Consider the following 25,947-nt stretch of genomic DNA (forward strand, 5'->3'; position numbering starts at 1 on the left):
CAAATAGATACACATATGACGAGTTCACACTCCGCACGAACCCTACTCCTCTTAGATCCAAACCACGACCATCTGTTCGCTCAACACTCAAAAATGCCGCGCATCCTTTTCGTTAGTGGATTTCATCCTTCTACTAGGGCACGCGACCTTGCATTCGAATTCGAACGGTGAGCACATCGATGACTCTTGATTTATATACGTCAAAAAAATGTTCAATTTTTTTTCCTCGTATTTTTAGATTCGGTCCCCTAGTCCGCTGTGACGTTCCAGCCCCGCGTAATCCTCATGCAAGCTCGAACCCGTAAGTGTAATTATCGTTTTTGTTTTCTTCACCTCTGTCCAGTCAACGCGACTCGAGGGACGATTGCCTTGCGATGCGCTGCTGCCTTGTCTCGTCGATTCGATTAGTCACTCGCGAGTCTCCTTCGTCTTCGTATTCGCCGCTCTGCGCTGCGATATCATTCGATGTTTCGGGTTCCGAGAATCACCTATCGCTCAACATGTCTCGCACCGTCTCGCAGTTACGCTTTCGTCGAGTTTCGAAGCCAGCGACATGCTGAAGATGCCTATTACGATATGTATGTTCTCTCTCATGTTCACTTGTAACCTGCCTGACGCGTCAGGCGTAGGCATGGAAGGTACTTTGAGGGATCTCGTTTGAGTATTCAGGTAAGTCAGCACCTCATGGGAGCAATTTAATGTTCTCAATTATATTTGTAGTGGGCAAAGAATCCCCCATCTTCTGTTTGGCGGTACGAGAGGCGTTCTTCTCCTCCTCATCGTTCAGGTCGTGACCGTGAGCGTTCTCGAAGCCCCCCTCGTCGTCGCTCCGAAAGAGATAGCAGGGACGACCGCGACCGTCATGACGACCGTGACAGAGACCGCGAACGCGAACGTGACCGCGATGTCGACAGGGAGAGGGACAGGAGGAGGCGGAGCAGGAGCCCTGATAGGAGGAGGAGCCCATCCCCTGACAGAAGGAGGCATGACCACGCGCGTACTCCTCCGATGGAAGACCACAAGAAGGATGATGATCGTGATTTGCAGTCGCGCACCCCGAATCAGTATGCGCAGTAAAAATTTTGTCGGGTTACACAGTGAAATGAGTAAACTGTTCTCTGTTTCTTCGTTCAAAATGATCCTCGAGACTGTTCTTCTACTCGTAGCGTTTCTGTGAATGTTGTAGCCGCGTTTTGTTAGATTGTTAGATGTCAATGCTGATAGTTGCCTCGATTTCTTTCGCAAAGTTGGATATGAGAAGATTTAATCCGCGTCCAAAAGCGTTTATGCCACACATGACGCTGCCAAGTTATATTCCTTATTGAACCATCATGGCACAACGGCAAGTGCCCACCATCAGCGACCTCAGAGTACGCATACATTGAAATATGCGCAGCCCTGGTGCTCACAATTGTCTAGATTAAGCTCTGCTACATTTGCAGGGAGGAGGAGCGGTATGATGGTATATCAAAAGCGCTTTATTCACGCTAGCGCTTATCTGACCTGTCCATTCTCAGCACCCGAGCATCCTCCCCGAGCATGGACGCATCCATGTAAATGCACACTTGTTGCACACGAGTCGTGTCTGCTACAATGGATACAGACCTCGCAGCAGAACCGCTCACGAGCTCCGAATGCTCTCAAGTGCCCGCAGTGCAGTGCAGTGTATGAACTTGAAAGCGACAATCCACTCCTCCTACGAATATTGGACGCAGCAAACAGGGGCCTTTCGACGATGGGAAAGATTGTAACCATCGCAAGCGTGACCGTGGTGGTGGTTTCTCTTGGGACTGGTCCGTGGTCATTTGCTTCCAAGGTTCAGCTTTATAAAAGTTTGTAGGAATGTATATCCTGAGCACGGCATATGGTGCTTATGCCCTGAAGGAGTTTCTGGGTGCTGAGTACGTGCCACTGTCATTTAGCAGCCACTCGCAAAACTCATGTCTCCAGGATGTATGATCTCCTGTTAACGGAGGACCCTACTAATTGGCCGTGGCATTGCTACCTCAATCTTCCACTCATTCCTCTTGCTCTCATTATCTCCCGTCTTCCCTTTAACTCTACTGTTACGCCACTTGTCCCCCTTCTCCTCGCATGGCCAACGTCCACCCCCCCGCGGACCGACAAGCGCATAGTCCTCAATCGTTGGGGTCTTCAGGAGCCAATACAACGGGAAATGTTTCCCTTACTTCCAAGCTGGCCCCCTCCACCAGTACTGCTCGGCTTGATCATCTATCCGTCTCTGCGTATCACATATAACCGCCTATTCTCTCAGTTCTCGAGATGGGTGCTAGGCTCGCAACCGGATGCCATCAATACCGCACAGCCCATGATGCTTGCTTTGGAGGATGATGACCCATTCCTTCGCATTCGCATCAATGCTAATGGTGAAGAACGGAACGCCCAGCTCCATCCTAATGATCAAGGCCAGCAAGATAGAGGTGTAGGTGTTGCCAACAATGGTGCCAACAATAATCCGAATGCCGACGGCGAGGCTGTCGCAGGAGACGTTGCTGCTGCCGCCGAGAATACCATTCGCGTATCGGGGACCTCCCTTGGGCGGCTGATCGGAGGGGCTTTGATTATCCCGCGCATCTCCAGTTTCATGGGCTCGCTATTGTATCGATTATCCAAGTATTCACCGCTTTTACGTCGCTTCCTTGCTGTGCGCCCACCTCTTCCGCCTGATGTGCGGCCGTCCCTGATAGGGACTTGGGTCGACGAGGAAATGTGGCGCCAGTTGAGCCCTGTCAAGCGGCTTAGCGTTGCTGGATTGATGGGTCTTAGCGTTGCGTGGCGGGGAACACCCATTTGGGCAGAATGTGATCCTGTTTGGTAGGTGCTTGTTCATTTTGATCCAAGGCATGGATTCTTACTAAGGAGACGATTTAGGTGGAGAAATTCATTAGGGTTGGGCCTTTTCACTGTTGTATGTCACCGATATCATAAAAACGACGACCTTATGCTGACGCTGTTCCAGGCAAAGGACTGCTTGCATCTCTTGCATCTTTGGCTTGCCAAACGGGAGCTGCAGAGCCGGCGAGTCAAGAACAAGTCATTTGAAGGTGTTGACGTGAGGGAACTGGATCTCATCGATCCTCTGACATACGCCGGATACTATCATCCTTAGACGGCTAGCTATGACTCCTTTGATCTTATGAACACTTTTCGCACGTTCTTCTCAATAGCGATTGCCATTAATATTTACGATGAAAATTAAGTCCTGCTGTGGTAAGTTGGCACTGGATAGTGTCTAGCCAGGAACCCACTCCGCTAGCAATCACTATAAAGACAACATTTCCTTCTATTTTCCGCTACCTGTCTTTCCTACATATAATTTGATTAAATTCGACGCACAGCGGACGTGGACCTATGATTACCACGGGGCCCGCATCATGAGATTACGTTCAGAATCTTTACGAAGCCTGGGTGAGATTTCTTGCTCCCAACTTGAAAGAAGCCGCACGAGCCCCGACAGACTACTTGGAGTCACATTGCACGGCAGAATCAATTACTCTGGAAGGGCTGTATATAGAACACAACGGAGGTGGGTGAAAGTCGGCCGCCGGCCCAAGTCGGAAGCATCCGTGCAATGAATTATGTAATCATGCTAAGGACAACCGATATAATATTTATAAGTATTAGAAACGACGACGGCGCTACGCCACAGAAGAAGCGAGGATTCTCATAATAACTTGAATATCTGTTGCGACGCACTGGACACCGCTGGTGGATCGCGACACTTATGTCAAGCTAGCCAGAAGTTAGTAGAACTTGTGTGGTTACGGCATGGCAGCTGACTCGGTCACTCGGAGTAGCTATGAACGCGGGAAAGCGTAATGACATGCTATGTTTATGGCTCCGAGTCGCCAGCACTCTTGTTGGTTCGCATTAGTGCGGGATATAACCCTAGACACATTGACAATTAACAGTTTTCCGCTTGAGCTTTGAAGTACTCTTCAATCCCTCGACCAATGATCATTTCAGAATTCGACATTATTTTCGCTGGGGGTGAGTGATACATTTTGCATTGTGGTGATTATCTTGACATAACCCTGTATCACGAGTCAGGCGGTACCACAGCCTGTGTCGTCGCAGGCCGTCTGGCTGCATGGGATCCCTCGCTTAGTATCTTGATTCTCGAAGGGGGCCAACACACGCTCAATCAAGCTGCGCATGTGCAGCCTTACCAGTATCCAATCCATCAAGTGCGTACGAGTACCACCATGACATTCAACGTTGGAAATCCAAGTCCACGTCTCAACGGCCGTGCTCCGATCGTTCCGTGCGCCCATTGCATCGGTGGAGGCTCAAGTGTAAATGGTTCGTAGCGTTCTTGCACTCGATGACATAGCTCTAATACGTTAACTCGGTCAGCTATGTTTTACACTCGTGCACCTGCCTCAGATTTTGACGACTGGGAAGCCGAAGGGTGGGATTCTGAAAATTTGATCCCCCTCATGAAGAAGGTGCTCAATTGGATCATCTTTATCATACTATTTCTCATGCTGAATCATTCATTGCTTAGCTGGAAACATATGAGGTGCAGCCCAATAGCCCGACCCACGGGTACAGTGGACCTATCAAAGTGTCTTCTGGCGGATGTAAAATAGGCGCCAGCGAAGAGTTCATCCGTGTTGGCACGACGTATCACAAGAGGCAATATGTTGAAGACACGGATGATTTAGAAACATGTAACACATACAGTGTGCGCCACATGAATTTATTTCTTTGCGTGCGGAGTCAGCTCACGAAATGAATTTCAGCCATGGGCAAAGTGAGCTTGTGTTCATCATTTATTGTGAATTGGGCTCATAGATGAGAAGGTACATTAATGGGACAACTGGAAGGCGTTCTGATGCGGCCCACCACTATGTCTACAACCAAGCTCACAATGCAAATTTGCAAATATGGGTCGGTAAACGCGTGAAGCGCGTGATCTTCCAGTGAGTGTCACACATTGAAGTTGAATTGTAACCTGATATATTTTTTGAATGAAAGAGATAAGCGTGCCGTAGGTGTTGAGTTCACGAGCGATCCAGTGTCTTGCCCAGATGCGGGTCAGTCATCAATCATCGTGAGAGCATCGAAGCTTGTTGTTGTCTCTGCTGGGGCATTCGGTTCGCCGGCCATCCTCGAGAGGTCTGGGATCGGTGCAGAAGAGATTCTTAAGCGGTGCAATATCGAGCAGCTAGTGGACTTGCCTGGTGTCGGAGAAAATTATCGAGGTACGTGTTGAACTATCCATCTCATATTGTTAACTTAAAGTTAAGAGATCACAACGGCGTCTTTGTTCCATACTTTGCTGCTGACGAAGCTATTACTATGGACCCCCTCTGGCTTGGGAAGGAGAGTGTCGTCCAAGGTAAGCATGTTCTCGCCATACTATGAGTCCCTTTGATCCCTCGGGAAATATTATAGAAAACCTGGCGCAATGGAAAATCGACGGCAAGTCACTTATTGCCCAAAAGTCGGTATACACCTTCAATACTGGTGACATGTTGATTGGCATTTCAGTGGCAGCGATGCAAAAATTAAATGGCGTCCTGACGACGACGAGCTGAAAGCCATGGGTTCAATCTTTCAATCACGATGGAAAGAATTCTTCCAGGACCGCCCAGACAAGGCCGTTGCAATATTTGCCCTTTGTGCAGGGTATGCACATTATTTTATTTTGATGACCCACGAATGCTCACAATAACCAGAACCGCTGGGTCACGCTTGCGTGACCTTCCTGCTCGCAATTACATGATTGCCTGCTGTTTTACAGTACTACCCCCAAATTTACTACACCGTGATTTTTGTGCTGAATTTTCTAATAGCTGTACCCCGTGTCTGCTGGCAGCGTTCACATCAAATTAGACGAGAACGGCCAGGAAGGAATCGACTTCAATACAGGTTACCTGGATGAGTGAGTCGACAACTTCAACTCACTGATGTGATTACGATAATCCTTCCAGTCCATCCGATATTGTACCTCTTAACTTTGGGTACAAAAAGATGCGCGAGATTTTTCGACGCATGCCTTCATACAGGGGTGAAGTCCCTGCCGGCCATCCTCGTTTCCCAAAAGGAAGCGCTGCAGTCTGCAGAGAAACGACCGGGCCAGTGGACATGAATGCGTCTGACTTAATCTACACAGCAGAAGATAACGAGGCAATCGATCGATACCATCGTGACCGCAGTATGTCGCATCTCTATCGTTATCTTAAAATACTGAATTGATACCCAGTGCAAACTACGTGGCATTCGGTATGTACAGCTGAAACTCGCATGCTGGCACTGAACCTTGCATGTGTAGCTCGGAACTTGCGCCATGAAGCCGAGGGCAGATCAAGGGGTCGTTGACGCTCGGCTAAACGTGTATGGCGTGACAAACCTCAAGGTTGCAGACATGTCTATTGCGCCGAAAAATGTTGGCACGGTAGGTACTGGTCGGGGATTGTCGACATGCAATCTAACTGTCTCTCTAGAACACATATTCGACAGCGCTTCTCATTGGGGAGAAAGCTGCGATAATCATTGCTGATGAGTTGGGTATTGAATGCAGACCATGCAGTGAATTGTCGTGGAAAAGTTATCGATCACGTCTGTGATTAGTAGGAGTCATTTCTTGAACTCCGAAGAAACGTTGAAGTCGGGGACTCGAATTCTCAGCGCCACTACTAGTACGATCTGTGATTACTTATGTAATTATTTGGCTCTTTCGATCGCGTTGTTGTGGAACGCCACAGCCACAATTGTCCTAATAACACGTACCACAAACTTGCAAATATAAGTTATACAACATGTTGCTTGGCTGAACCAACTACCGCGCGTCAATACAATCAAGGTGACAACAGGCAATGGAATCATCTACGAACAGAAAAGAACAGGAAATCCACAAACAACTAGAAATTCGAGCAGAGATTAAACGCCTCCAAGCTCAGCTTACACCTTTTCCCGACTTCGCCAACGACGCAATAGGATCTCCCAAGAGGAAACAATCATCTCAAACTTTGCTCGCACCCGCTACTCCGTCTCCTAGTGAGTAAGCGCGTGTATTCTGAACGTTTCATCAAAAGAACGCTGATGAGTCAGAGAAGAGGAGGAGGGTCGATCATGCACAACGCTCATTACTTGGCGGGACGAATGCCATCACAGGGTCCCTCTCAGCATCTGGAGTCCGGAGCGTGAATTCTCGGTCGTCGGATAGAGGTTCTACAGAGCATAATCAAAAACCTGCTCCCTCGAATCTCCTCAGCAAGCTTTCCAGGTTATCGGGCGGCACACCAAAGCAAGAACAAGCAAATTCGGCACGAAGGTCTCACCACTCACTGGCTCGGCCAGAATCTGTGCCCTCGAGTTCCAAAATCATTGCACCTAGGGTCATCGTGCCGAACAGAGATGACCGACTGGCCATCGTCGAGCAGCTCAATGTCGGTCCCATGGATCACAAGCCGCCACTTGATGACGCCTATTTTCAGCGACTCGAGCCAAATTCTGGCATCCGACTTTCGTACGTCTCGTCATCGCAAATCTATTAGATCATCGGTCTTAAGTATTGTATGCAGGTCTCGTTCATTGTCACACGATGATCTACAGGACTATCTCCGAGGTCGATATTACCTCTCGCCGTCTACACTTTACTCCTGTATACGACTATCACCCAACCAGTCAGCCTACGAGGTACCTGTCGAAGGTGACTGGATAACAATCGCCGTTGTTGCAGAGCGAGGCCCAGTAAGGACTACGCGCGCTCCAGTAGACATTGCCCCTGGCGATGATGGACGTGCAACCGATGATGAAGGAGGCTCTAGTAACATCAGCGACCGTAAAGTTGGCAACGATTCTCGTACCCAGGGCCCGCAGAAAGAGAAGCCTTCAAAAACTCACGGCAAAAAATTTGTCAACATGAAATTAATCGACTTTGGGGCGCGTTCACGATCGTCGTCATCGAGCGCAGCGTCCATCCGAGGAGACGCATTTCTGACTCTCTTGCTATTCGAAGCTGATAACTTTGATCGTGTCACGAGCGACGATGGTAAAGTCAAGAAGCTTTACAAGGGTGGTAGTAAAGGCGCATTCGAAGCAATGTCAAAGCTTAAAGAAGGGGACGTCATCGCTCTTCTCAATCCCAAGGTCCTCAAGCCCTTCCAGGTGAGCTTGCACGAGTAGTATTATTTCCTATAATACTGAATAACTCGGTCAGCGGAACAACAAAAATGAAAAACCTCATCCAACCGACAATATACTCGCCGTCACACCCGAGTCTGCTGAATCCATTGCTGTCATCGGACGCGCACAAGACTTGGGTATGTGCAAGGTGCTCAAACGCGACGGAAAAGCATGCGGAAGCTGGACGGACAAGCGTGTGAGCGACGTATGCGACTGGCACTTGACGAACGCTGTGCAACGACAAAGAGCCGGGCGAGCTGAGTTTTCTGCAGGGTATGTAATACGAAGGATTCTGTACTTTCGCTCCGAGTCACAAACCGTTCTTCAGGACCTCTGGGATGACAACTTCGACATCAAAGAAGCGCAAAGCGGATTATGATCCACAACGCCAGTGGGGAATGAAGCCTTCTGAAGCGTCCGGCTCGCGTACAGACAACACCACGTATGTTGTCTCGGGGCACGTCGTGGGCGGGTCGAATCGAGATGTCTCGTCGATGTTTGTCGCCGAGAACATGGGGCGCGAAGGCCAGGCGCGCGCGAAGCGAAAGCTGATGCAGGATGCCGATCGCGAGCTGAAGGGTTTACTCGAGAGGGATAAGGAAGGCATGCGTGCTGTTGCCAAGGCCAGGGAGATAGGCACGATGAGGGCGAAGCGAACCTCCGATAGTGCCAAGGATAAGAAGTCCTCGCAGTGGAAGCAAGGGGCAAGAGATTCAGATTGTATTTCAGAATCTGATCATGCGGAGACATCGAACGCACCCCAGACGAAGCTGGCGTATTCTGCAGATATCATCAAAAACCTTGGATTTGATCCTGCGGCGAAAACAGGGCAGAAGCGGGCGGTGCAATCTTCGGTTCAAGATAAAGTGCGTTGGTTATAAATGTTTACTTTGCTCTCTCTGACACAAAGTCTTGGTGCTTGTTTCATAGATTGCAGCTCTCGCAGCTGTCCGTGAGTCTCGGAAGGAAATTCATCTTGGTCCGCGACCAGGCCCCAGAATTCGTTCTGGGGTGACCATTCCTGCCTTCATGCTGGAAAATGAATTGGGCAATGATGATTGTGGCGAGGAAGGAGATGACAATGTCAGTACTGGAGATGGACATGAATCTGATGAATTGATAGATCTCGATGATTGATTGGAGGTCACGACGAACAGATAGCACTCGGTATACAGACAGTCTCAATTTTCACTTGCATCTCTTGACGTTGCACTCTCATTTGTAGGAAACTTCAATGCAGTTTGATGTGGTGCCAAGGGAGCGCGTTGTGCAAGAAGATTAATTCCGCTGCCTTGTACCATATGCACTTTCAACTTATATCCGCTGCACATCATCATCCGATGCAACGACTAAATCTCTTCCCTCGCGAGCAGCCAACTGTCAATGTAGACATATCTATTGCATTTTTTTCCAAGGGCAATGCGTCTTTCCTGTATATTACGATGTAAAGCAATGTAATCAGGTCAGGCCCGGAGGTATATATTACTTTACATCACTTTATATTGCTTTATATTGTTTTATAACGTCATGTCCAGGAAAGAGCATTTCGGCTGGGAATATCTGAGTCTCACCAGTTTACTGATGACTTGTTGTGTAGGCCCTTTGCTTTGTCAGCATTCGCTTGAGGTTGGCAGCGGACCGGGTGTGACCTTACAAACTGTACTTCTAGTTCTCTCCCCATTCTTACCTCTTGTTTTAATCAAATACCATTCAGCTAAACTGATAAGATGGTATGCGAGCATCAATCCTTGTCGTCTTTGCCACTCATGATTTCAATAGTCCACGACCTGCAGGAGACGGCTTATCCGTGACTTCAAACGTCTCTCTAGTGACCCACCAAGCGGCATTTCTGGGAGCCCATGTCCGGATAACATTATGATCTGGAACGCTGTAATATTTGGGCCTTGCCAGTTTTCCGTCTCTGCATATATTATCCGTTTCTGACACTACTTGCAGCTGATACGCCCTTTGAGGACGGCACATTCAAACTTCTGCTCACGTTTGACGAATCTTACCCCAACAAGCCGCCTACAGTAAAATTCCTTTCCAGAATGTTTCATCCAAATGTATACAACAACGGCGAGCTATGTCTCGACATCTTACAAAACCGCTGGTCTCCCACATATGATGTCGCCGCCATCCTTACTTCCATCCAAAGTCTCCTGCACGATCCTAATCCGAACAGCCCAGCGAATGCAGAGGCTGCGCAGTTGTACCGGGACAACATGAAGGAGTACGTGAGAAGGGTGAAAGCCACAGTGGAGGATAGCTGGCTAGATCCAGAAGAGAAGCAGAAGATGATGGTCGATGGCGACGGGGAAGGTAGTGTAGAGTCTGCTGCCTGACGTGTTCTTTCCTTTGGTTCGTACTGTTTCTGAAAGTTACTATCATTCCACGTAATATGTCCACGGTTGCCAATATGCAAAATGTTCATAACAATTCAACTGACGGATCCCCGCTGGCTTCCATGCAGTGATCGAGGCCGACGGCGTTGAATACCAGACAAGCAATATATCTGTAAACGTAGACCAGGTTGTCCTCCAATGGCAGGAGCGCATTCCTCTGTAAGTCATCTTTAACCCGTCTGCTATACAGGTATTGAAAAAGACTCTAGGCCGCACGAGCCATGTTCCAAAGTCCGGGTCAGCATATATGCCTCATTTGAATTGGGTCCCATGCTCTGTCAAGGAAAACTCCTCCGCACGTTCGAGATCTCGGTCGGAGAATTACTGGATCGCAGCGAGAATTGGGCAGGAGCAGCCCGCCCCATCCATGCATCCGTCATCGCCAAATCAACTCGCTCATCAAGCACAGCGGTGTTTGGAGAGAGATGAACCTAGTGTCTTAGATGAAGTGATATCCCTTCATTATGATGCCCTCGGATACTACAACGCCGGGCATGCTTGCCGAGGGCAATTGCTAGGTAATCTAGCTGTAATGCTACAGACTTGCTTCGAGCATCGAGGGGATGACAAAGATTTGGATCAAGCTATCGCACTTCAGACGGACTCGGAGGTGCTGGCTTTGTGCCCGGTCGGTCACACAGATCGGTCCATGTCATTAAACAACCTCGCGATCCAACTCAGCGTACAGCATTTGAAGGAAGGCCAGCTTCTTTGACAATAGCGAAACATCCCATATTTATATGTAGCCGTCATGGCAGTTACTGACAAGAAACTTTCCACCTGTAGAAAAAATTGCAAATTTCACCTTGTGTCAATGGTGGAGTAATATTCCGATGCGTTGAATTGTTTCGAGGTTCCAGAGTTGCGCTGTCACGGTGTTGTTCAAAGAAATTGATGCGCCTCCCAGGATCCGCTCATCACTCGCCCTCCATCTAGACTCCAGCATACAGACGCCACTTTCTTTGTATGTCTCGTCAATATTTTGATGACCTTGCCCATGTCAACGTTCCACAATTTCATTGCGCCATCACAATTCCCGGCTGCTACTGTATTGCCGCCCGGCGACAATGCCATGGCAGACACTCCTTCAGTTTTGTCCTCTCGGTCCTCAACCTGCGTGCCACCGTGACTCTTCAAGTCCCAGACTCGAAATGTCCCATCCAGTGAAGACTCATGTGATGATCCACCGTCCACCGGGCAGGTGCAAAATGCGGCTGGCGGTGTCGTTCACTTTGATCTATCGGTAGATCATTGTTGCTGAATTAAAATTCGTACGCTTCGCAGAGGCTAAACATGGACCAGGGTCCGTCCAATAAAATTGTGGTCGGTAGGAGGCATAGTACTGTACCCATTATATACATGTCACTGAATTTGCTACTTACCGTACATTCAATGGTAAGGCTACAGCAAAGATGGGGGACTGATAATCATCAACAAGAACATGAAAACGTTGCACATGACAATTACACAAAGAACCTCTAGTCAAATTTCTTGTCCGAAACAGCCCCAGTCGCCTCATTGTGCCTACTCACAAGGCGATCAATTTCAGCAGCCTGTTGTGCGGCCTGCTTTTTGAGGGTTTCTGAGGAACGCACCTTCAGTTTAGAAACAAGACATCGATAACAAGCGATAAACGCACCAAAGTCACGGTCTTTTGCTTCACTCGCAGCTAACTTCTTCTTGAGTTCTTCAATTTGTTTAGACTGGTCACCCTTGGCGCCAGCACCAACCTACAAAACCAGTAATATATAAACAAGAGCCAACTCTAAATAGAGGGTACTTACGACTTTCTTCAATTTTGCATATTCCTCCTGCGTGTGAATGAGGTCCAAGATGACTGGAGAACGTGCGTGTGAGGACCAAAGAAAGGAAGAGGCAAAAACCAGTTAGATAAGTGTTTCGTTGAGCGCTGACGACAAAACACAACCGTCAGACTAAATCATACGCTATGACAGAGGATAGGGTGCGCACTAGAACTTGCGAGCGGCGAAATTGGTCTCAGTTCGTACGTCGTGCATACTCTGACCGCCTGTTTTTGCCATTTCGGTTTCGGCTGTTACGCGGAACATACGTTGGAGAGCATCTAGGAAGAGGATGCCTACGAAGCTGAGGGTGAGTGTCATAATATTAGTAAGTGAGTGAGATGTTGGTGATTAGAGTACAAACATGAAGGAAATCTTGAGTCCATACGCGACTTTAGCGACGATGGGGCTTTCGGAGAGAAACCGAAAGATTTTTTTGCGAATTGTGAAAGGGAGTGGGGATACGAGCAGGCAGAACGTTATCATCTAGTTTGGGAGCATTATAAATCATGAATTAAAGTCAGGATACTGCGCGACATACTTCTGCTGCTAGGAGTAAAAATGTGAGCGAGTAACTGTGAGATCATTAGAGCTTGTCGAACTTGATTTGCTTAATACATACTAAATTGTCATCGTGCTTAGCGTCGTTGTTGCTGTCGATGTCGATGTCGTCGTGGAAGCTTTGAAGTTAAAGGCTAAAGTCTACGTTGAAGCCTTTAAAAGTGGGTCGGAATGCACTGCGCGTGTAGCGTGACGTCACAGACACGTCCCCACCATTACATAATCGATTCCCATCTACCCCTTGAACGCGTCACTCTAATCACTTGCGATTACGCAGACCTGCACCACATCTAAATCAATGGCCCCACTACAAGTACACGTCAAACACGCAGGAAAAACTCTTGATGTTAATCTAGAGACATCACTTCCACCTGCTGCCTTCAAAGATGCGATTTATCAGGTCACGGGCGTACCACCGGAGCGTATGAAAGTTATGATCAAGGGCGGCGTGCTTAAAGTGCGAGCTTTTCGTGTTGTGTGGATATTTTGATGGATAAATCATTTGTGTAGGATGATACGGATTGGAAGAAGGTGGCTCCTAAAGCGGTGAGTGCGCTTTTGTTTTGTTTTGTGGAATGTGTGTATTAAATATCTGGTTAGGGACAAACGTTCATGGTTATTGGCGCTGCGGGCGAGCTCCCGAAGCCACCTGAAAAACCCATCGTTTTTCTCGAGGGTGAGTATCTCTGTGTGCATGTGTAAGGGTTGTGGTGACCGTTCCTGCGTAGATATGGACGAGTCGGAAATCGCAGAAGCCGTATGTTTGATTTATTTGTGCTTGTCACTCATGTGGGTTACTCAGGTTTTTGCAGCTCTCTTTACCAGTTGGATTGAAAAAGTGGGTACTACAGAGATTCACAGCGTGCCGTGAAGTGATAAGTATATGCTCACAGCCTCGGAAATACCTGTTACATGAGCGCCACCGTCCAAGCGATGCGTGCAATACCAGAGCTCCAAACAGCTCTCTCAACGTAGGCTTCTATTTCTTACATGCGTGAATCCTGATCCCACATATGATAGGTCACCACATTTGGACGTCCTTCCTCGTGCGCTGAGAGACTTGTACAGCAACATGTCCCGTACGACAGAGGGATACATCCCCACTACATTTTTGACCGTGTTGCGTCAGGCTGTACCTCAGTTTGGGGAGCTCGATAGATCAGGCAAGAATGGAATCTTAGGGGGGTACGCGCAGCAAGGCGAGCGTTTTTCTGCCTTCTTTTTCGTCGGGTTGTTGATTTAAGGTATAGACGCTGAGGAGTGTTGGACACAGCTTGCGAACGGCTTGAAAGAGGTTCCTGGGATTGATGCTACGGGTAACACACTAGCGGGGGGAAGGAGATTTGTCGATCAGTTTATGATGGCAGAGATACGCAGAGAGTGATTGAATTTTTCCTTTTTTGCACAGCGTCAGCTGACTGATTTGGACAGATTGAAATGTGACGAAGCGCCTGAAGAACCTAGCACCGTCACGATAGAGAAGATGCTGAAAATCGAGTGCAATATCTCGGCGACCACGAATTATATGCATACTGGTATCAAGGATGTATGCGTATTTTTTGTGCTTGGTTTGGTATTTGCTCACGCGTACACAGGCATTGAACTCTCAATTGGATAAGAATTCTCCTTCGCTTGGACGTCAAGCTGTTTACAGCCAGACATCGCGTCTCTCACGTCTGCCGAGTTACCTGACGGTGCACATGGTTCGTTTTGCATGGAGACGTGATATCGGAAAGAAGGCCAAGATCATGGTGAGCATCAAATTATTCTAGCTCTGCCTCACATCTCACGATCCCCCAGCGCAAAGTAAAGTTTGCGTCAGAGTTTGATGCGCTAGAAATAGTGACTGATGAGCTGAAATCGAAGCTCATGCCCGTGTCCAGCCGCCTAAAGTCAATTGAGAAAGAGCGTGCCGAACGGCGGAAGGTGCGTAAACGGACGAAGGTGGTGCAGGAGGCGTCGTCATCATCTAGGCCCGCAGAGGAGAGTGCAGATGTTGAGATGGCACCTGCGAGTGAGTCGCCCGGGGACCTAGAGGAGGAGAGAGTTTATCGTGCGCGGGAGCTGGAGGAGCTGGAGGGATTGGTTGATGCCGACCTGAAGAATGATTATGGGTGCAGCGTGACTGGGTTGTATGATCTTGTTGGTGGGTAACATTTTCTTGTCTTTGGGACGGACTGAATTCAGAAATTTTGGACAGCCATCGTTACGCACAAGGGAGCAGATGCTGATGCGGGGCATTATATCGGTTTCGTGAAGAAGAGCGTATTCCATGCAAAGTCAGGTGACGGACCTGCGTTCGATGAAGATGATGAAGATTGGTACAAATTTGATGATGACAAGGTATCAGTGTTTCCCAAAGAGAAGCTGGGGACGATTGATGGAGGAGGGGAGGACGCATCTGCGTATGTGCTTTTATACAGGAGCAAGCCGTTAGCATAGTGTTCGATAAATGAAGGCGCGTAGGTATAATGCAGGAAGAATACATTGAATCTAAGTACTAGTACGATCCACATCATCACCATCTAGGTCGTTTGCAGAGGGAACGGCAGCTGATGCAGCAGCGCCTGCAGCGGCGTGACCTTGTGATTGTGGCACGACGTCCCTTTGAGTGGATGAGATTCAGATCACAAACATGAAAAATAAGACGAACCACTTGATTTGAAAGCGGGTGACGCGTAGTTTTGTGCTTATATCGCGTACGAGTCTATCAAACTGAATTTTCTCCGGAGGAGTGGCTTTCATGTCCTCGTTATCGTACTCCGTGTTCTGATAATACCCAACGCGTACAAACTCTTGATCACGATAGGATCCTGTAAGGATAAGGGCAGCGACGCCCAGGACGTCCTCTGTTGGTATTTTTGCAGGATCAGGAGCGAGACCCTCGAACTCGAAAGAGTTTACGCCGACTGGGACTGGACCTACGAGGCAGTCGTCTAGTTCTTGGTCTAGTTCTTCATTCCCTGGTGAAGATACATAGATGAGCTTCCATTCTAGATCTACATTTGAAAGTTAGCAGGTGAAAGCTACGAATTAAGCATTGCGCGGACCGTCTTTAAGTGGCGCTATACACTCGAAAGTGACGCGAAAGTGATAAGGATCCAAGAATCTTGCTGGGTTGTTGAAGAACTCGACATTCTACGGAGTCGTTGATGATTTTCAGTGATTTTTTTGATAGTGAATTAGACGCACGCGGATTGTAACTATCGACATCGTGGAAGAGAATGATGCGGGGTAAAGCACGTGGTTTGCATGCGGTGTCACTCTGCTTTTGTTTCTTCGAAGCCACTCATGTCTTACTAACAGACAATTACGACTACGACACCGACCACGACGACCACGACAGGGAGGGCGGGACTAAATATGATATCGGCGACGAGTAGCGCGACGACGGACTCAGAGATACCCACAGACGAACTCTCACCAGCAAATCTCTTGCTCCCGATTCCCGCACCTTCTTTAAACAATTCACAGTCTTCGTTCTCATTCTCCCGCACATCAGATACCGAATGGAACTCGCTCCCGCAGGAAGTAGCTTCAGCAGATATTTCAATAGCTCGTATGTTCTTTCTTTGTTGTTGGTCTGCGTGCCTCTAATCTTTCATCAGCTGATGGCAGCTTCGTTGAGACTTCATGCGGCTCAGCTGCCAGAGAACTAAAGAGGCGCTACGACCAATTTCTCGGTGTAGGTAAAGATGTTCGTTCTCCATATGCCATCACCGCCTTCGTCAATCAGCACGGAAAGCAGATGTATCGTGTCAGGTGCGGTTCGGCCTGCATCATCGCCACCATGCACAGCTAATTTCGTTACTTACTTATTTAAAGTCGTCGCGATGCGATCGCTCCCGCCGCTGCAGCAGAGGAGGCAGAGAAAATGACTCACAAGGTGTCCATGTCCACTGATGCCTCTCGTACTCGTGCCTCCAAAACCCGTTCCCGCATGAGTTTCCTCATCCAGAATAAAGTAAAGTCCACTGCCCATGAATCTCAGTCTAGTTCCATTAGCTCGCACCCGCGTAAGTTAGTACGAAGGACCCGCTCCATTCCAGACATGTTCGGCATGGCTGCTAGCTCGTCTGCTACGGGCTCATCTACACGACCCAACCCCACTGGTAGGACTCATTCACACAGCGTCACTGGTGCAGATATGCCACGTCCACAGTCAACTGCACTTTTCCCCGATTTGCCAAAACAGCCTACTGCAGACATTTTTGCAGAGGTCATGCAATGGCCAAACGGCTCTGTGCCCCCCTCTCCATTTTCGAGCTCTGGGTTTGAAAACCACACTTTACCAGGTCTCATACCACATCCATTTGGACTCAGCGCCACTTTTGAATCGCCTACTAGACCTTCTTCCCATGGGTTTTTACCCATGCCGCGCGCACTGCGGGAGATGCAGTCGTTCGAGTCTGGTTTGACTGCGCGCGCAGGAGATACCACACAACGAGCAGATACCCCGGATTCCATCCTTCCCCTCCGTGTATCACCCGACCTCATCCAAGATTATTCTCCCTCCCCACCCCCAGGCATCGTCCCACCCGACCCAGAACTCATGCCACTTCCAGAAACGAGCATGCATTCCCGATATTCAACAGAGGTGTTCGATGTTCTCCAGACTTACCGCGGTCTTCCACAGCTGGATAGACTGTTTTCAGATTCCGCAGGGGAGACGACTATCAAAATGTCTCTTCGCGCAGAGGATAGCGCCGCGCCGCGTAATGACCCCCGTTTTGTCCTCTGGGGGGAAATACATGTCTCTTCTGATTTGGATGGTGATGATGTTTCGGTGTCGCAGAGCAGTCGCGGTGGAATGTCTTCTTCTTCTAATTCTCGCAGGGGCCGTGGACCTATAGATGTGCCTGTAGTACGTGTCGATGGAGAAAGCTTGACCACCAAGGTGCTCATCGCAGCGACGATCGAAAGATGGATTGCCCAGCTAACAAGCGATCTTGACTATGATGAACTACTCAACTTCTTCCTCACCTACCGAACATACATATCAGCCGTCGACCTCTGCCACCTCCTCATCTGTCGTTTTCACTGGGCGCTGAGCGGCAAAGACGATATGGTACGGAAAATCGTGCGCGTGCGGACATTCGTAGCTATCAGATACTGGCTATTGACGTTCTTCGTCATGGATTTTTTATCGAACCGAGAGTTGAGGCTTTTGTTAGCGAGTTGGTTAAATACCCTTGTGAAGGATCCCATTTTGAAGAAACATCAGGATGGTCTTGTGAGTCTTTCACCTTTTATGGGTTTTTTGAGCTCACGTATGATACACAGAACATCGTAAGGAAACTCATTAAAGTTGTCAAAGACTGCAAGGAAGCCCATACCCGCAGACACCGCTCTGGCTCCGTTTCTGCACGTCAAAGCCTAAACATTCCCACCAGACCCCGACCCACGCATGTCCTAGGCGAAAAATTTGCAGAAGCCATATCCTCCAAACAGCAAGACGACTCTGATGTAGATCTCGATTTTGCTCCCGACGAACCACCTACACATCCCCAATCTATCTTCCATGGCGACAACAGCACTGCGTTTTCGTTCAATTCTGGCAGCGTGTCTTCTCCGCCCAGGGCTCCTGCGATTTTGCAACAACCTTTGCAGATGAACATACTCCAGCAGAGTCGAGCTTCTATCTCAGCGTCCTCTAATGCAAGCGATACCACTCCTACGAACAGCTCCCTTCCTCCCATTGTATTTCCCCAGAGTGCGATCTCTCGTGCATTCGTGAAGACAATCGGGCGTTTGGGAAGATGGAAAAGAGTGTTGAACTTGAGACAGACTGTGGATACGGGCCTTGCAGTTCCTGCAAACGTTTCGGCATTTGATTTGGAGTTGAATGCAACGGGGGATTTGTTGATGGTTAGGGGCGGTGTTGAGCAGTATCTGAAGATGATTGAACCAATGGGTGTGGGTGGGTCTAGAGGGGAGAAGGTGCTGGATGGGTGTGTGTGTCCTGTGTTTGGGAAAGCAGAGTGCGGTGGAGAGTGCGGTCAAAGGGCTTGAGGCGAAGTTGGACCTACCCTCACTGCAGACGCAATTACGGGTTGTCAAGGAGGTGGAGGAAGAGGAGGAGCGGGATAGTGTGGCAGTGGTTTCTCTGAGCGACAAGCCCGTTTCGATACAGGAAAAACGCCAGTCCACGCAGGAGAAACACCAATCAATGCAGGAGAAACGTCAGTCCACACAGGAGAGACCCCAGTCTATACAGGAGAGGCGCCTATCCATATCGTCGGTCTCCCGCACGTCCACGCGCACACACTCAACAGACTCCTTCGGCTCAATCTTATCCTCACGATCACGGATCAATCCCCTCGTCGCCCAAGTGCAGGCCCAGCCACCATGGCGTTTCGACGTCGTTTCCATTGACGACCTAGATCTCTCAGATACCTCTTCTGAGGCGCATGGTGAGAATCCACCTGTACCACCAGGTCTGCGTAAGCCCCCGCGTCGACTGCCTCTCCGGCGGGATTTCGAGTTCATACGTCGGTCTGTGGACAGCGTTTCCTCGTTGGGATTCCGTTCTCGGGACTCGGTAGCCTCGGGTGGATCTGCTGTGTCGTCTGCGTCTGTCGGAGCTGCATTAGGGAATGGTATCCAGCAGTGGCAGGTGAACGCCCTCGTGGATTCCTTGAGCGACGAGGAGGATAATGGGGGCGTCGAGGAGGCTCTGAGACGTCTTGAAGGGCAGATCAATCCTCAGAAGCGGAAAGAGAAAGCGAAGAAGGTGGATGGGTGGGTACGTACGATTCAGGAGCGGATGGCTGTGGGTGATTTTGGGGATGAACAGCCGAGGTTTTTTGCGTTGGATAGTGAGGAAGAGGATGACGAGGATGATTATGAGATTGATCAGCACGAGACTGGAGCATCGAGGGTGGATGAACAGATTCTTGTAGGCACTGGGTCGCAGGTGACGATTTCGGGGGCTACGACGACGACGACGACTACGGATGACTACTTCGGCTTGGTGGGTTCGGAATTGACGTCAGGGACGGTGGAAGCCGTGTTTGAAGGGTCGGGACCGACTTCGCCGCCCGTGAGGATGAGCGACTTGAAACCTGCGCCTGAAGATGCTGTTCCACTTGAGATATTGCAGAGCCGGGTACCTTCAAGACCGTCTACGTCCCATGGCTCGCCTACACCATCCCCCTTTATAATAACCTCTCCATCCAAATTCATTTCTCCTGGTCGAAAGCAACACCGAAGCTGGATCCTGAATGTGTGCACTGACACGATCGTACAACATTTTTCGATGATCGACCGAGAGCTTTTCTTGGGGGTCAAGCCTGAAGAATTGATCATGGACGATTGGATGTCGTGTCAGGAAGTGAACGTGCTGGATTGGGCACAGTATCTCAAGGACCGGGCGCGTTGGAAGGCTGAATCACGGTGGAGCCAAAAGACGACTGCATTGGCTGCTGTTCGAGGGCGGTTTAATCTGCTTGCGAATTTTGTGGTTGCCGAGATCGTGATGACGCATCCGAGCGATAGGGCGATGTTGGTGGGCAAGTTTATTCGTGTCGCTTTGGTGAGTTGCTTTTCGATAATGTCTAATTTTGAGGAGAATAATTCTGACTCTGCGCGACCTATTTCAGAAAGCATACGTCCAAAGTAATTTCAATACGTTGGCAGCTATCATCGCCGGTTTGCAAAACGAGTGGGTCGCGAAAGCTATGCATCGGCATTGGGGACGAGTGAGGCTGTGGGAGAACGGGGTGTTCCAAAAGCTGAAGAAATTTGTGTTACCGGACAATGATTTCAAGGCTATGCGCGATGCTATCGCTACTATGGCAGACCCGAAGACTCTGAGTGTGACGAAGCGGACGTCTACGGTCTTGAGCAGCAGCAGCACAGACCTACCCTCGGGGAAATCAAAAGGTTCTAATGATGCCAAGACGCCATCAGCCTGCGTCCCATTTATCGGGGTCTACCTCTCTCAACTATACCGCTACAGCAGACTCCCAGATCTAATCGACCCAACCTCGCCTCACGACCCCGTCGGCATCGACTCACAGACCGTCAATTTCGAGTCTCCAGCCCACCCAGAGGTATTCGATTCGCTGACGCCTCTCCCGCCTTCGATGCAGCTAGAGCCATTGATCAACGTTCATAAGCAGCGGCTTATTGCTGGCGTGATCAAGGATTTGGTTGGCGGGCAGCATCTTGCAAGCAGGGTTCAATATCCGATAGATAAGAAGTTGTATGGGAAGTGTCTTAGGATAAGGGGGCTTGATGGGGAGACGATGCAGATGGCGTATAGTATGTATGCAGAGTCGGAGACAGGGGTGACGGTGCGTCCGACAGGGTTCATGCCTTTGTAGAGTGTGTCATGCTGGATGTTATTCCGCTATGCTGGGAGGTGATCACTGGTACTTTTGTTCTTCGACATTTTTTTTATTTGATTTCATGCGCAATATGGATATATAGAGCCTGTTTTCAATCTTTGTTGTATTGACAAGAGTAATGTATGCAATACGTAGTTGAGATTAAGGTCCCCCGAGGAGCTGCCACTACTTTTGACGGCAAGCGATTGATCAGTCATTCTGTTTCCAGTATATATCCACTCGTTCATCGCGCTTCCGAACGTGTATGTATGCCTGCAACCCGATGCGTATATATAATTGGTTCCTCTGAAGTACATGTCCGTCACGCTGTTTACTGTCCTCAGCTATAAATGAAAATGCGAGACGAAAGATTCTAGGTACTCGGGAAGACTGGACCTGAAAATTTCGACCATGAAGTACTCCATACCACTCTGCCTGTTCAGGTAGTCATAGAGTAGAGGGGAAAAAAGTAGTACGATGCGAGGACAAGAACGTCAGCGCATAATGAGAAGTAATGCAAGTGATGAAATGCTGCTTCATTAATGAGGACCATTCGTATGGTCAACAGAGACACAGCAGACGCAGAGCACTATGCGAGTCCATAGGATGATGAGGCTGTTGGTGGCAACAGCAGGACGCGATGGCGTTGCAGTTGCAGACGCAGTTTCACCAGCAGCTGTAGATGGCATGGATGTTGCGGTAGCAGGGGCCACTGGAGGACCAGACGATGATGCCTGGCCATGGGATTGACCTTGTTGTTGTTGACCTTGAGTATGGGCACCTTGCAAGAGTTGTCTTTTCTGGCGCGGTGGGGAGACATACAAGGCCTTTGAACGGATTGGCATCGAACCAGGCAGAACTCGGAGGTAGACACACCTTTCTGTCCTGGACGGTGGGCACCTTAACAACACGGGGCGTAGTATGATGAGGACGTGGGAAGAGCGAGGAAAGTCGACCAAGGAGGGTACGTGGTGATGATGGTGTTGTACGACTGCCACGGCCATGACGGGGAGGGGGACGACGTGTTGCAGAAGACTGAAAAATTAAGTGTCATTACTATGTTAGACTGTTATTCTGGAAACTCACGCCAACATGAGCATCGTCGAAAAAGCCTGGTGGCAATCGATGCGCATCCGTAAATTTCTGATTTCGACGTTGTGTGGCCTCCGTCTGGTACAAAGATGAATAGAAGCAGGGCATGGTCAAAGAAAGGATCAATTACCTCTAAGATCAATTTCCCGCCGACCTGTAATAATACGGATTAGGACACATAATTTCTGAACATTAAAAATTGAGATACCTTTGGGGCGGAGGCCTGAGGGACACGCCATGCCATCAGTATGATCATAGGAAACAGGATTCAAACTCACAGTCAGAAGTTTACCAAGGCCAGCTTCCTTGACAATAGCAACGACATCCCATGTGTATATGTGATGGTCATCGCAGACAGTCGCCAGCAGTTTTCCATCAGGAGAGAAAACCACAGATCTCACTGCGCCATCATGGAGGAGGGGTGGTCCAATAGGTTGATTACTTTCGATGTTCCAAAGTCGTACTGTTTTGTCGGATGATGCGCTTGCAAGGATACGGTCATTGGGGGATAATGAAAGGGCTTTAACAAGATGTTGATGTCCTTTGAACACAGCGGTTTGTGTCCCAGTGACGGTGTCGAATTTTCTAACGGAGCAGCCATCGACATTAAGTGACCCAGAGATAAGTGTGTTGATATCCGAAGACCAAGCCAAACATAAAACTTCGGATAGCTTGTCTGCCTTGAGTGTTTTGAGCAGTTCACCTGTCTCGGCATCCCAGAGTTTCACTGAGGATTCATCGACGCCGTTATGCCCGCCCGTTGCAATCATTGTTGCATCGGGTGAATAGTGAACCGCGCGCACGTATGTATGCCCAGTCTCGATTGGTTCAAGGATGGTCTCGCCGCTGTCGACATTCCACACTCTTGCTGTTCCATCGTATGATCCACTCACCAGTCGATCTCCATTTGGACTCCAGGAGATAGATGACACCCCTGAGCTGTGGCCTGTCCATCTTGCAGTGACTTCACCTGTCTCGATGTCCCATAATCTTACTATGCCGTCATCACTCCCACTTGCTACTTCCTTGCCACCCAGCGACAACGCTATGGCCCACATTGTTCCACTTCCTTTATCCTTCCAATTTTCGCCTTTCTGCTTGCCACTCTCTAAGTCCCATACTCGCAACGCAGCGTCGTCAGAACAGGTGATAGTGTACCGTCCATCTGAGAGGTACAAGATACCCCAGACTAATTCCTTTTGTCCTGCAATCTTCTGTTGTGGCTGGACCGCTGACATGTCAGGAGCACGGTGAGCTACGAATAGTGCACGCCAAATTTGTCTACGCAGTCCGTCTCTGCGATCTTTGCTATGACGTTCTTCAATAGAATTTCTTGCATATAACACATATTATCACTTACCAGCAAATATTTTTTCAATGGAACTTCACACCCACACACTTGGAATGAAAGACAAAATCGAGGCAGGTGGATGTTTCGCTCTGGTCCCACTGGAGGCGAGTTGGGATGATGCTTGTACAGGTCGCCCACTACCCATTGGCCAGGTGCTTTTCGCTTTTCGTGCGCCACCAGCTAAGTTACCATGCTGCGGATCACGCGGGCCGTCATCGACACCTGAGCGCTCCACGCATTCAATTATCAGGGGAGCTCAGAGAGAGTAGGTCTACTAGTAACCGCTGTCCGTTCAGTTCTCAAGCTGCCTTAGTCAGCTCAACTGACTTGGCTCGAAACTTGTTTGCTCTCTGTCATGTCCCAACTCCACCCGGCTTTGCAGTCCTACATAGCAACTGCTCTGGCATGCTCGCGTCCAACTGCCGCTTATTATGTTGTTACTCCTGCTCATAGTATGTGCACATCTTCCTGGCATAGATTCTCAACGAACACACTCTATCACCACCTCTTTGGACCGCAAACCTCACCAATTGGAAGGACCGTCAATTTTTCATACGAAGCGGGGTTGGGATTCGACTTTATGCTAAAGGCTGATAGAACCTGGGAGATGAAGGTTCCTATTCCCCCACTAGTACTCCCCAACCTGTAAACCACCCTGCTGGTGAGTCATCGGAGTATCGAATGTAGCTGGCTGGCAGGTAGACTTCGTTGCGGTAGTGCACGGACCATTTCCTCTCCAGGTTGTATAAGGTATTCTCTAAAATGGACGGGGAAGAACTGCGCAGTAGGAGAGGGTAGGGGTAGGTTTGACAAGAACTCTCGCAGGTTCGAAGCCACTGTCACCTGCCCTTCTACCAGACCTTTATCCCAGGAGATGGGTGCTTGAGGCAGGTGTCAAGGACGTGGTCTCCCTCTCGACGCTCAACTGGATTCTCTGGCAACGTGCTCGCCCCGTCGCCGCTCATTGTGCCTGGTCTGGTATTCTCCGGTCGTTACTAACCTGGGTCATAACTCTTAACTGGTGTATCCTGCTTTGAATTAACAGCAAAATAATTGTGGTTAAATAACAGCTAGTGCGAGTCGCCAATAACGATCGAGCTCGATGGCTCTTTATCGCAGCCTGCTGCCTTCTCAAGGGCCCGAGATGTCATCCTCAACATCAATGACTCCTGACCCTGAGATGTATTCCTCATTGTCGTCGTCATCGAGGCGCCCATCTTGCCCCAACTGCGGTGTAACAGCCGACAATGAGGATGGTGGGGACTGTTGCTTTCGGGCCTCGTCAGCCTGCAATATTCCATGTGCGATGGCTTGCTGAAAGATCCATTTAACTGACCTAATTAGTAATAACTCTTGATGAGTTAGTAACAACACTGCTTTCCCCCGCTCATTCTGACTACAACAAACACTTCTTCCTGTGGTGAAGACTTTGATGAATATATTTTTTCACCACCCGAAGGGCTGCCCATTTTCATACAAATCTAAGCTCATGATCCCAACGTTGGCTCGCCGGCAACTTCCATAACTCCTTGTATCTCCTGCTCAATGCAGGCGAGAGCACGTTCAGTCTAGTCTTATGGTAGTAACCTTGATATCACCGCATTGTATTATTGTGTGATCTCATCTTTGATGGTGCACACTTCTAAGGCCGCTGGCCCGGGCGGGAACGGCGACCAATGAGAGTACGCCTCACACGAGGGCATTCGTGACTCTGGAGTATGTATTGTCCGACATAGAGTACAGACATGAACATTAATGAAAAAAATACATCCATAGCAGTGACAACGGCCCAAAGTGTGATTTTCTATGCACTGCGCCATTGTTCGGTACCTTTTCCATTAGCCTGTCTAGACCTACGTATACTAGTAGTATATGACGCCGCCACAATGATCATGACAAGCAAGGTTTCAGCCGGCATGACAGGATTAGGCGGCGCATTATTACGATGATCGAGTGGAGCTTGGCTAAAAATCAAACTTAGGTTTAAGTATCCCTTTGCGGCCGATGACAAGAACACAGGTCGCAATTTGTCACTCCGGTAGTTTGCGGAAATGAGGAATTGAATTGACCCAGACGGAGCCACACGCGGGGATAATCAATCATATTGTCACCTGAATGAGATATATATTTCCGGTGACAAAATATATTGCACGAGCTTACCGCATTATTCTGACGGGAATAGGTCCATATGAAGGGAACAGATTCGGAAGATCCAAATCTTGAAGCTTGAAGAAAATTATTCGATCATC

The 25,947-nt window shown here is 49.0% G+C and overlaps 11 protein-coding genes across 11 annotated transcripts; 8 read left to right on the top strand and 3 right to left on the bottom strand.

The window, feature by feature from the left end:
- Nucleotides 1-48: 48 nt before the first annotated feature.
- EDB93DRAFT_1140526 (uncharacterized protein) lies at nucleotides 49-1,237 on the top strand. Its single transcript, XM_041449275.1, has 5 exons — nucleotides 49-167; nucleotides 239-301; nucleotides 522-578; nucleotides 630-669; nucleotides 721-1,237. Exons 1-5 carry the CDS (start codon nucleotides 94-96, stop codon nucleotides 1,075-1,077), a joined length of 591 nt encoding a protein of 196 aa, XP_041308517.1. The 5' UTR covers nucleotides 49-93; the 3' UTR covers nucleotides 1,078-1,237.
- Nucleotides 1,238-1,319: 82 nt separating this feature from the next.
- On the top strand, nucleotides 1,320-3,512 carry EDB93DRAFT_1140532 (uncharacterized protein). The gene is made up of 7 exons (XM_041449276.1): nucleotides 1,320-1,370; nucleotides 1,420-1,462; nucleotides 1,518-1,793; nucleotides 1,841-1,901; nucleotides 1,951-2,835; nucleotides 2,893-2,929; nucleotides 2,981-3,512. Exons 1-7 carry the CDS (start codon nucleotides 1,332-1,334, stop codon nucleotides 3,128-3,130), a joined length of 1,491 nt encoding a protein of 496 aa, XP_041308518.1. The 5' UTR covers nucleotides 1,320-1,331; the 3' UTR covers nucleotides 3,131-3,512.
- Nucleotides 3,513-3,739: 227 nt separating this feature from the next.
- EDB93DRAFT_1225073 (GMC oxidoreductase-domain-containing protein) lies at nucleotides 3,740-6,757 on the top strand. The gene is made up of 16 exons (XM_041451203.1): nucleotides 3,740-4,011; nucleotides 4,072-4,323; nucleotides 4,378-4,469; nucleotides 4,529-4,708; nucleotides 4,767-4,777; nucleotides 4,827-4,946; nucleotides 5,002-5,228; nucleotides 5,276-5,365; nucleotides 5,422-5,470; nucleotides 5,518-5,655; nucleotides 5,706-5,769; nucleotides 5,823-5,911; nucleotides 5,961-6,184; nucleotides 6,233-6,252; nucleotides 6,302-6,424; nucleotides 6,474-6,757. The coding sequence occupies exons 1-16, from the start codon at nucleotides 3,975-3,977 to the stop codon at nucleotides 6,594-6,596; spliced, it is 1,839 nt and encodes a 612-aa protein (XP_041308519.1). The 5' UTR covers nucleotides 3,740-3,974; the 3' UTR covers nucleotides 6,597-6,757.
- On the top strand, nucleotides 6,758-9,728 carry EDB93DRAFT_1140546 (uncharacterized protein). The gene is made up of 7 exons (XM_041449277.1): nucleotides 6,758-7,026; nucleotides 7,081-7,498; nucleotides 7,554-8,139; nucleotides 8,192-8,430; nucleotides 8,486-9,023; nucleotides 9,088-9,324; nucleotides 9,383-9,728. The coding sequence occupies exons 1-6, from the start codon at nucleotides 6,846-6,848 to the stop codon at nucleotides 9,292-9,294; spliced, it is 2,169 nt and encodes a 722-aa protein (XP_041308520.1). The 5' UTR covers nucleotides 6,758-6,845; the 3' UTR covers nucleotides 9,295-9,324; nucleotides 9,383-9,728.
- On the top strand, nucleotides 9,667-10,683 carry EDB93DRAFT_1140549 (ubiquitin-conjugating enzyme E2 2). Its single transcript, XM_041449278.1, has 3 exons — nucleotides 9,667-9,887; nucleotides 9,937-10,063; nucleotides 10,114-10,683. The coding sequence occupies exons 1-3, from the start codon at nucleotides 9,885-9,887 to the stop codon at nucleotides 10,500-10,502; spliced, it is 519 nt and encodes a 172-aa protein (XP_041308521.1). The 5' UTR covers nucleotides 9,667-9,884; the 3' UTR covers nucleotides 10,503-10,683.
- EDB93DRAFT_315389 (uncharacterized protein) lies at nucleotides 10,621-11,399 on the top strand. Its single transcript, XM_041456054.1, has 2 exons — nucleotides 10,621-10,721; nucleotides 10,772-11,399. The coding sequence occupies exon 2, from the start codon at nucleotides 10,810-10,812 to the stop codon at nucleotides 11,275-11,277; it is 468 nt and encodes a 155-aa protein (XP_041308522.1). The 5' UTR covers nucleotides 10,621-10,721; nucleotides 10,772-10,809; the 3' UTR covers nucleotides 11,278-11,399.
- Nucleotides 11,400-11,845: 446 nt separating this feature from the next.
- On the bottom strand, nucleotides 11,846-13,164 carry EDB93DRAFT_1140554 (endoplasmic reticulum protein). Its single transcript, XM_041449279.1, has 7 exons — nucleotides 12,987-13,164; nucleotides 12,729-12,850; nucleotides 12,534-12,668; nucleotides 12,446-12,471; nucleotides 12,347-12,399; nucleotides 12,202-12,292; nucleotides 11,846-12,144 (listed from the first exon to the last, which is right to left on the bottom strand). The coding sequence occupies exons 2-7, from the start codon at nucleotides 12,848-12,850 to the stop codon at nucleotides 12,041-12,043; spliced, it is 531 nt and encodes a 176-aa protein (XP_041308523.1). The 5' UTR covers nucleotides 12,987-13,164; the 3' UTR covers nucleotides 11,846-12,040.
- Nucleotides 13,165-13,223: 59 nt separating this feature from the next.
- On the top strand, nucleotides 13,224-15,367 carry EDB93DRAFT_1240105 (cysteine proteinase; the record flags this gene model as incomplete). The annotated part of the gene is made up of 12 exons (XM_041451714.1): nucleotides 13,224-13,382; nucleotides 13,436-13,471; nucleotides 13,526-13,601; nucleotides 13,654-13,682; nucleotides 13,738-13,763; nucleotides 13,819-13,896; nucleotides 13,946-14,124; nucleotides 14,176-14,305; nucleotides 14,357-14,471; nucleotides 14,521-14,676; nucleotides 14,726-15,071; nucleotides 15,126-15,367. 12 exons carry the CDS (start codon nucleotides 13,224-13,226, stop codon nucleotides 15,365-15,367), a joined length of 1,572 nt encoding a protein of 523 aa, XP_041308524.1.
- On the bottom strand, nucleotides 15,309-16,486 carry EDB93DRAFT_315396 (anti-silence-domain-containing protein). Its single transcript, XM_041456055.1, has 4 exons — nucleotides 16,118-16,486; nucleotides 15,976-16,063; nucleotides 15,579-15,924; nucleotides 15,309-15,530 (listed from the first exon to the last, which is right to left on the bottom strand). Exons 1-4 carry the CDS (start codon nucleotides 16,136-16,138, stop codon nucleotides 15,419-15,421), a joined length of 567 nt encoding a protein of 188 aa, XP_041308525.1. The 5' UTR covers nucleotides 16,139-16,486; the 3' UTR covers nucleotides 15,309-15,418.
- On the top strand, nucleotides 16,181-21,683 carry EDB93DRAFT_1276744 (uncharacterized protein). Its single transcript, XM_041454410.1, has 6 exons — nucleotides 16,181-16,484; nucleotides 16,534-16,687; nucleotides 16,751-18,158; nucleotides 18,209-18,841; nucleotides 18,903-20,459; nucleotides 20,527-21,683. The coding sequence occupies exons 1-6, from the start codon at nucleotides 16,289-16,291 to the stop codon at nucleotides 21,250-21,252; spliced, it is 4,674 nt and encodes a 1,557-aa protein (XP_041308526.1). The 5' UTR covers nucleotides 16,181-16,288; the 3' UTR covers nucleotides 21,253-21,683.
- A 63-nt stretch (nucleotides 21,684-21,746) lies between these two features.
- On the bottom strand, nucleotides 21,747-23,507 carry EDB93DRAFT_315962 (WD40-repeat-containing domain protein). The gene is made up of 6 exons (XM_041456056.1): nucleotides 23,241-23,507; nucleotides 22,626-23,193; nucleotides 22,556-22,570; nucleotides 22,478-22,501; nucleotides 22,342-22,425; nucleotides 21,747-22,290 (listed from the first exon to the last, which is right to left on the bottom strand). Exons 1-6 carry the CDS (start codon nucleotides 23,252-23,254, stop codon nucleotides 21,922-21,924), a joined length of 1,074 nt encoding a protein of 357 aa, XP_041308527.1. The 5' UTR covers nucleotides 23,255-23,507; the 3' UTR covers nucleotides 21,747-21,921.
- Between the last annotated feature and the right edge of the window lie 2,440 nt (nucleotides 23,508-25,947).

Source organism: Suillus bovinus, assembly GCF_016758785.1.
Source record: "Suillus bovinus strain UH-Sbo-P2 chromosome Unknown EDB93scaffold_21, whole genome shotgun sequence".
Lineage (NCBI taxonomy): Eukaryota > Fungi > Basidiomycota > Agaricomycetes > Boletales > Suillaceae > Suillus > Suillus bovinus.

Coding starts and splice junctions, on each gene's coding strand:
- EDB93DRAFT_1140526 (XM_041449275.1), top strand. CDS start 94: ATGCCGCGCATCCTTTTCGTTAGTGGATTTCATCCTTCTACTAGGGCA. Junction 302..521: donor CCTCATGCAAGCTCGAACCC/GTAAGTGTAATT, acceptor ACCGTCTCGCAG/TTACGCTTTCGTCGAGTTTC. Junction 670..720: donor GATCTCGTTTGAGTATTCAG/GTAAGTCAGCAC, acceptor TTATATTTGTAG/TGGGCAAAGAATCCCCCATC.
- EDB93DRAFT_1140532 (XM_041449276.1), top strand. CDS start 1,332: ATGGCACAACGGCAAGTGCCCACCATCAGCGACCTCAGA. Junction 1,371..1,419: donor CCACCATCAGCGACCTCAGA/GTACGCATACAT, acceptor ACAATTGTCTAG/ATTAAGCTCTGCTACATTTG. Junction 1,463..1,517: donor GGAGGAGGAGCGGTATGATG/GTATATCAAAAG, acceptor GTCCATTCTCAG/CACCCGAGCATCCTCCCCGA.
- EDB93DRAFT_1225073 (XM_041451203.1), top strand. CDS start 3,975: ATGATCATTTCAGAATTCGACATTATTTTCGCTGGGG. Junction 5,366..5,421: donor GAAGGAGAGTGTCGTCCAAG/GTAAGCATGTTC, acceptor GAAATATTATAG/AAAACCTGGCGCAATGGAAA. Junction 5,912..5,960: donor AATACAGGTTACCTGGATGA/GTGAGTCGACAA, acceptor TAATCCTTCCAG/TCCATCCGATATTGTACCTC.
- EDB93DRAFT_1140546 (XM_041449277.1), top strand. CDS start 6,846: ATGGAATCATCTACGAACAGAAAAGAACAGGAAATCCACAAACAACTA. Junction 7,027..7,080: donor ACCCGCTACTCCGTCTCCTA/GTGAGTAAGCGC, acceptor CTGATGAGTCAG/AGAAGAGGAGGAGGGTCGAT. Junction 7,499..7,553: donor AATTCTGGCATCCGACTTTC/GTACGTCTCGTC, acceptor TATTGTATGCAG/GTCTCGTTCATTGTCACACG.
- EDB93DRAFT_1140549 (XM_041449278.1), top strand. Junction 10,064..10,113: donor CGCTGTAATATTTGGGCCTT/GCCAGTTTTCCG, acceptor CACTACTTGCAG/CTGATACGCCCTTTGAGGAC.
- EDB93DRAFT_315389 (XM_041456054.1), top strand. CDS start 10,810: ATGCCTCATTTGAATTGGGTCCCATGCTCTGTCAAGGAAAACTCCTCC.
- EDB93DRAFT_1140554 (XM_041449279.1), bottom strand. CDS start 12,850: ATGATAACGTTCTGCCTGCTCGTATCCCCACTCCCTTTCACAATTCGC. Junction 12,669..12,728: donor GGACTCAAGATTTCCTTCAT/GTTTGTACTCTA, acceptor ACTCACCCTCAG/CTTCGTAGGCATCCTCTTCC. Junction 12,293..12,346: donor ATGCAAAATTGAAGAAAGTC/GTAAGTACCCTC, acceptor CTGGTTTTGTAG/GTTGGTGCTGGCGCCAAGGG.
- EDB93DRAFT_315396 (XM_041456055.1), bottom strand. CDS start 16,138: ATGTCGATAGTTACAATCCGC. Junction 16,064..16,117: donor TGTCGATAGTTACAATCCGC/GTGCGTCTAATT, acceptor ACGACTCCGTAG/AATGTCGAGTTCTTCAACAA. Junction 15,925..15,975: donor TATAGCGCCACTTAAAGACG/GTCCGCGCAATG, acceptor TTTCAAATGTAG/ATCTAGAATGGAAGCTCATC.
- EDB93DRAFT_1276744 (XM_041454410.1), top strand. CDS start 16,289: ATGATATCGGCGACGAGTAGCGCGACGACGGACTCAGAGATACCCACA. Junction 16,485..16,533: donor AGCAGATATTTCAATAGCTC/GTATGTTCTTTC, acceptor ATCTTTCATCAG/CTGATGGCAGCTTCGTTGAG. Junction 18,842..18,902: donor AGATGATTGAACCAATGGGT/GTGGGTGGGTCT, acceptor TGTTTGGGAAAG/CAGAGTGCGGTGGAGAGTGC.
- EDB93DRAFT_315962 (XM_041456056.1), bottom strand. Junction 22,426..22,477: donor GCGGGAAATTGATCTTAGAG/GTAATTGATCCT, acceptor TCTTTGTACCAG/ACGGAGGCCACACAACGTCG. Junction 22,291..22,341: donor TCGACGATGCTCATGTTGGC/GTGAGTTTCCAG, acceptor TTAATTTTTCAG/TCTTCTGCAACACGTCGTCC.